The sequence below is a fragment of the Apis dorsata genome, unplaced genomic scaffold (genome assembly GCF_000469605.1).
Source record: "Apis dorsata unplaced genomic scaffold, Apis dorsata 1.3 scaffold_27, whole genome shotgun sequence".
Classification (NCBI taxonomy): Eukaryota; Metazoa; Arthropoda; class Insecta; order Hymenoptera; family Apidae; genus Apis; species Apis dorsata.
This window is the reverse complement of record NW_006263329.1, coordinates 625,323-633,063: the sequence shown is the minus strand read 5'-3', so window position 1 is coordinate 633,063 and position 7,741 is coordinate 625,323. Positions and strand designations below refer to the sequence as shown.

The 7,741-nt window shown below is 27.7% G+C and overlaps 2 protein-coding genes across 2 annotated transcripts in view; both read left to right on the top strand.

Moving 5' to 3' along the window:
• Positions 1 to 7,741, top strand: part of LOC102674946 (tRNA dimethylallyltransferase) — a 120,490-nt gene that overhangs the window by 110,756 nt on the left and 1,993 nt on the right. The window lies entirely within an intron of this gene.
• Positions 8 to 1,754, top strand: LOC102674811. Its single transcript, XM_006607988.2, has 2 exons — positions 8 to 708; positions 1,414 to 1,754. The coding sequence occupies exons 1-2, from the start codon at positions 418 to 420 to the stop codon at positions 1,495 to 1,497; spliced, it is 375 nt and encodes a 124-aa protein (XP_006608051.1). The 5' UTR covers positions 8 to 417; the 3' UTR covers positions 1,498 to 1,754.

The window sequence follows — 7,741 nt, the reverse complement described above, 5'->3', positions numbered from 1 at the left end:
CATCCATCTTTGTGTTACTGCACAGTCAAATCAAAAAAAAAAAAAAAAAAAAAATTAATATCATTCCTGCATAATTTTTACATAATTTAAAAAAAAATTCTTGTTCCCATTAATATTCCTTTGAAACAAAAAATTCGGCGTTCCACAAAGCAAAGGATGTCTTTCATCAAGGATCAAAAGAAACGCTCATCCAATAATTTAAATTTAAATTCAATATTATTTCCGAATAGTTTTGAAAAACAAATTAGCCAACAATCTAATATTTGTATAATAACAAATATAATTCCAATAAAGTGTCAATAGAAGAAAAATTAACTGTTTTCCACAATCGCATTGATATTAAATTCTTCTCTCTTAATCACCCATAAATTTATCAATCATGAACTTTCCCGGTTTTATCGCGATTAATTCCTTTCAATGACAGTTATCGCTAATTATCGCCGACTGCGTACATATACGTGCGTGTCGAGTGAGCGGCTCATCGCGTCGCTGCACCAGCAGCTATGCAAATTACGCCGTCAGGCCAATTTGCAGTCGGCTTCGCTACGGCACGTGCAATGCGCGGTACGCAACATGGAGCCAGTCAAGGGGTTCCGACTGAATTACATCGACGTCTCGAAGGAGTTCATGGGAACTCTGGGGGCTGAGGCGTCTATGAAAAGTCTGCTACGCTCTTCAGAAGAATTCGCTCAACGTGTAACGAAAGGGGTAAAAACTTTTGTTAATTTTTTTTTTCTTAAAAATGACTTAAGATGGAATAAAAAGTAGTTACAAATCTAGGTTTGTAATTATAATATAAAACAGGAATTGAATAATGGATTAATTAGAGAATATAATATTGTTTGATTAATAGGAAATTTTGACAGAAAGTTATTGTTTATTTTTAAAGGAATAATGTTTGGATGATAAAACATCGATTCTTAATTAAATAGTAGAATATTTAAGTAACAAAACGTTTAGATAATGGAACATTTATAAAATATTGGATAGAATATTTGAATGATATTTGGAATGTTTAAATAATAGTTTGAATATAAAGATAGATCTTGGAGCAAAAGAGTTTCCAATTATATTTAAATATTTGAAAATTTAAGCGATAAAAATTGAAAGAAACGAAGGATTAATGGTTAATCGTGTAAAAGACACGTGCTATATAAATTTTTTTAACGCTCGCACGTTTGACAATAATTTTACACGTGTAACGAGGAACAAGTTCATTATATTTTACTCGTGTAACGAAGAAACAAGATCATGTCAAAATATTTTTTTCGATGATCATGTCTCGTACAATTATCGACTCTTCTTTTTCCACACGTCTTGTAACCTTTTCCATGGTATCGTTCCTTACTTACGTAGCTCGCAACATTTCTGCAAGTAGCATGTCTCGTATTATGCAAATGCTCCTGTTCACAGCCACTGCCTGCTCGGCTTCTGCCGGATATGACGTCAGACCGTGGAACATCAAAGTTTCAGAAGGCAGGTGTGATTAATATATAGTGTACCAATACGAAACCTACGAGACTGGTTAATTACAGGAAATTTTGTATAAAGTTGGATGAACAATAAATTAAATTCTTGATCATTATTCATTCAACATTGTTTCGTTTTTATTATATTTATTTTTAGAATTTTTTTCTTTTCTTAATAAGAAATGGTAGATCTTATGTCGGTTTTTCTTTGTTTGTCTCTTTCTACATAAAATATGATGATGATCAGTACCTTTTTTTCTTACTTTTTTCTTTACGAATGTACAATTATAATGTGTTTCTTTTTTTATTCTGAAATGTATTAATAATTTATTAATTTATTATAATTTATAATTAGTCAATATTATATATTTATATATTTATAATTATTAACTTTTATTAACTTAGTCAAAAATATCCACTTAATAATTCTTTCATATTGAATTTTTCCTATACATTTCCTAGGTATTTTCATTCTACAATCTTCTTTATTTTAAATTAATTTCTATCATTGGTTTCAATTTTAGTTAAATTTATATTGAATACGTAATTTTCAATCACTATGGAATAAAGTAAAGAATAATACCTGTCAGGAAAAATTTTTTTGCCTATATTTCATTTCTCGTGAAATTTATTTACGTATATAAGATATTTTAAATAATAGTTACATGTGCAAATAGAAATCTTTATATATTTTCAATGAATTTTCACTTCCTCGTAAAATATCTATTTATGCAAGATGGATTTTCCTGTCACACCCGTAAATTTCCATGAATAAAAGGAAGACATTAATTATAAATAGTAGGTTTATTGCGAAATCGATCGTTTGGTTATTCCTCGATGCAACTTGTATGCAAATTAAATATCTTTCGTTCATAGGCTCGTTAATTATGATACTCTTGCTAATCGGGAATAAGATACTGATAACGCTTGACACGTGGATATGAAGCTATTTCGCTCGGAATTTTGATGATCGATCATTTAAATTCTGGATCATAAATCAAATAATGAAAATACTAGAAAATTATTTGAAAATATGAGATTTAATTGCGTTTAAATTGATCGATATTTTATAATATTCCTTGATCTTTCTCCTTGAGCTTGTGTTTCTTAGCATTAAATTGAATAAAAAATTTCGAATATTTTCTTTAATTTATAAACAAGTTTTTCTTGATTCTACTTGTAATGATTTTATTTCTTCATGAACGATAATGAGATGTAATTAATTTTTTGATCTACATTTTTTTCCTCCTTTTCATTTTTTAATTCCTGAATGATTATCCTGTCAAATTTCTTTGCAAGAGAATATTTATTTTTAAACGATAGAAATGCGTTTTTTTTAGTATAAGAAAGAAAGGAATATGTACGAAAAAAATTAATTTTATTTTTTAGAAAGTAAATAAAAAATATTTCTTTTTAATATACTTTTAAACTTGATTAAATTTATTGTGAATGGAAAATAATAAAAATTATTATTGTCAAAATTTTAATCTATCAAAATGATTTTGATAACTTAATCCTTTGAAGCGTAATCTTTTTTTAATATTATAAAATTATAATTGAGAATTGAAATAATTGAGAATCTGCTCGTGTCAATATTAATTAACAGCAAAAGTAAACAAAACTGTCAGACGATACATTTACTTAACTGATTAATCTTCTCGCAATTATTTCATTAGAAATGTTTGAAATTATGATTATTTACTCTAAGTGATTGATAATTATCTTCCTCATTATTAATTCTGCTCGAATACAAGATCGACATCAAGGATATAACATTTGCAACATTTATAAATTAATCATAAATCTGATTATACGTTTGAATTGAATTGAATTAGTCATTCTGCATTAAACTTTTTGCCTTTCGTTTAATTCTTGTTGTTATACATACTGATAAATACTTAGCTTTCATTAATTTCTTTATTTTCGCTCAATGGCCACTTTCCAGTATAGACATTCCTGTGTGTATCTTAAATCTGTATAACATGAAATCAACTTAACTTAAATTAATTTAATCTTAATTAATTGATCTATGTCTAATATATCGTATATCAAGAAAGTAATAAATATTATTTTATTGTATCTGATATAAAAGTATTTAAAATGACAAATTAAATTTAATTGCAAAATGTAAAATAATTTCTAATTTTTCAAATCTTCTTCGAATCTTTGAATTTCAAAATCACTTCGATGCTTAAGTTATTAGATTATTTATTATTTTATACTTTAAAATATCCTTATATTTTTTTTAAATCGTTTCAAATTGTTAAATTATCAAAATCTTAAAATTTTCAAGTATTTCTGACGTTCGAGATTTTAAGCTTCTAAATTCTTGAATCCTTAAAATTTCTAAAATTTTTTAAAATTCTTTAGAACGATTCGATATATTATTTGGTTACGTAAAAGTAGCGAAATGATATGCATGAATCAATCGTGTGAAATGACGCGTGTAAAATTTCATTCGTGGTAATGCAAAAAATTTATCGAGCAGATCTGTAGCAATCGATCGAGTAGCAATTTCTATTCAACCGGATGGGGCTCCCAGGGGAAACAAATTAATTTTTATCGTGTATAACGCATATTAACTACGGCCAAGTTAACTTTCGCCATTACATTGCGCAATGTTCTGTAGTACATATTCATGAAATGATCCTTCTTTCTTTTCATTCTTACAATTGGAATTATAATTTGAACGTTTAAAAAAATTCAATGAGAATAAAGATTACATAAGAGATAAATGTGACAATTGTGACAAAAAATAAAATAAATTCTCGATACGATCTTTCATTCTCTGAAATTAATTAGACAATTTGTTGTTCTCTTGTTTTTATAATTGTTCTAAAAATTTACAGAAGTTTGTGAGATTACATTTCGAAAGTTTTTTCTCTCCATAAAATTAACATGTATAATATTCAACATTTAATAAATATTTGTCTTTATGATGACTTTTTTTTTTATAAAGAATCATTTATTTTTTTTATTTTTTTCTCGTATTATTTTCTCACCTATCTGAATTAATTAATTCACGATATAAACTATAGTCCAAGGATATACAAGAAAAATATTCATTCTAATAAATCTGGTTTAATTAAAATGTAAAACAGATTGATTCTTTATTTGATTAAAAAAAAAAAAATTATCATTTAAAATTACGCACGATCATTTTTTCATCACGATCATTTTTTTGAAATCATTGTTTGAACAAAAAAACTTTACATACACGATCAATTTTTTATTTTACAAAAGGAGAAGAAGTTAATTGGGAATTGAATTTGACACACTTTCGAATTCTTGCAATACCAGCTAACATTGTGACTTGGGGGGAAAGGATAACGATGCAGCCAATCAACATTTCACGTGATACGATATATCGTAAGAAGTTCATAACTCCCTAACGTGAAACAAGTAAATGATATTTACGACTGCATGGCAACAAGTAGCAAAAATAGTTGATACCAGTTTACGTATGTATGCATTCTCGATAATCATTACTGTCACCCATCGTTATCTTAATTACCTGTGCCACTACCACCACTGCCCTGTATTAGTTGTCATTATCACTGCACACCTGCCATTGGCATCAGAATATATTATTATTATTACCTGTTGCAATATTGTATTGTCGCATTTTTTTTTTTTCCCCCATTTTATTAATCCCGCGAGAGATTGAATTGATTTTATCATTAATTTCAAGCTTGTTAATGACATCCATAATCACTATAGATAATCGTGATCATGCTTAGAATCAATGTGTAATTGATTCGTGGAAAATTGGCGCGATATCTTTGGATGGGCGAGGCGAGAAAACGGAGAGGAGAGTGAGTGAGAGAGAAAGAGAGAGAGAGAGGCGTTAACGAGACTTGTTGCAAAAAAGTTAATGGGGTTTTAAATGGGTTTAAAAGTTAATGTATGGGTATATCGATGTGTCACGATGTTGGTCAATTTGCATTTATTTTAAGAGATTTACTGCGGTTGAAAGATTCCAACTGGTCGCCGCTTGTTAATTATATCAACGAGATATAATGAGCTTTTCGTAATTTATCGGATTATCGCACGAGCGTATTGTGCATTTGTAAAATAGGATTTTTTATTAAATTTATGGAAGAAAGGTAATTAATTATCGATTATAGTTTCTGCTTGTGATTTGTTGTATTTGTTATTGAGGTAATGAGATTTTTAGGAATAAAACTTGAGTTGCATATTAAGTATATTAAGCATAATTTCATGGTTCGTAAATTAGTAGGATTTTATGAAAAACTTTTGAACGAGGAAATTTCATTAATATAAATAAGGATAGTGGATAAAGGATAATGAAAAATTTCTAGCTACCATCTCTATTTTTATTATATTATTATAGAGATAAAAATATTAGTGGATATTTTTGATAGATAGAAAGAGAGAATTTGATAAACTATTAATTTTATTATCTTCTCTCTATTCTTTTTTAATTATCTTAAATCTTATCAACAAGTTCGAAGATTTAATCATGGTAAGAAATTAAATAATTAGTTAAATTAATCGAATTATGTGATTATTAAAAAATTAATTTGAGCTTATGTGACTTAAATACATACATGTATTATTCATTATTGTATATGTCGATTATAACAAATATTCATTAGGAAATTTTTTAAATGGCACTTTTTTTTTTTTAATTGAAAGAAAAAAATGATTTAAAGAATTTTTTTATCGAAACAAGATCACTGTAATTAAATATTATTTCATTTAAAAAAAATGCGAACGACTTATATAATGAAGGAAAAATATATCCGATATCGAGCTGTTTGATGAAAAATGACACTCGAAAAAGAATTAACTTTTCATTTTATTTTTTCTAATGGAACCATTAATCTTCTATCGTAACATACCTGCTTCTTGTACATTTTTAATGTCAAAGAAGGTAGCTGGATCGTATTTTAGATAGACACATTGTAATGCAATAAGAAATGATGTTAACTCTTGATGATTGTCTTCTGATGATCATTTAAAAATACAGATTTCATGAATTCTCTATTAAATATTGATTATTCGAAAGTGATATATCACGTGTCCTTGTAAATTTTTTTTTTGCTTTCTTTATAAAAAAAAAAAAAAGAATATAGTTGTAATAAAAAAAGAAAACATATCGAAACGAAAAGGTTATTAAAATAACGTTATTAACGTTGAAACCGTTCTTTTTAATTTCAGCAGTATATCAAGTTGTAAAGATCATAGGATGTTAATTAAAAAAAACTATGATTTGCATACGAGTAGATATTATAATTTGATGTGTTGAATATCATTCTTATGATCAAGAATGATAATTTTACGATGACATGAGTATTTTCGCTTGATAAATACATTTGTGAATGACAATGTAATAACAATCGTTTGATAATCTTTTTTTTTCAATATTATTGAAATTTAAAAAAAAAATCAATTTGTGCAATTATGTAACAAATATAAACTTTATTTTCTGTGGATCGTAATTTTTGTTTAATATAAAATATTACTGATACACACTCATAAATATTTCAGAAATTCATAAATTCATTTTTCATGTTATTCGGCCATATATCCAACTACGTCAATACCCATTTAACATTTAAAATTCTATTGTATTTTCGATAAATGTTTATCACTTTTGTTTTTATCGTCGATAGTTCAACGTTTCAACGAAAATAAAGTACAAAATATAATTAAGAAAAATAACCTTATCCAAGAATCAACTTATCTATAAAATTTAATCAACTATACTTATCTCTATTTTTAAAAAAAAAATTCTAATATATTATATCACTTTTCCACTTCGTTCCATCCGATTAAAAATCGCAATTATTATTAACTTCAATCATAATCTGAAATCACAATCGATCTCTCGAACAAATACATTCAAATGAAAAAAATTCTCATTATCGGATGTTAGAAAACATCACAAGTACACGAGAGAACTTAAATCGTAATCTTAACCAAGCGAGCGTACGAGACAAGACTTTTTGATTCGGCTGCCCTGTTGACACCCATAAAGCACAGTTCACGTAATTGTGCACGTGCACACCCATACCATCGACAGATTCAGATTTCTACTCGGCAGGTACATATTTGGCATTGACACGTGTGCGAGCAAGTGAGCCTTTTTCCCGCCACGTAAGCTCGGCCTCGCTTCGCCCCGTTATCACTATCCAACTGTGATAAGATGGTTGTAAAATGCAGTCACTTGCGAGCCGTGACACGATCGCCACAGAACGTGATCTCGAGACGTGTTGTTTAAAGACTATGGAACGAACCCTTGACGC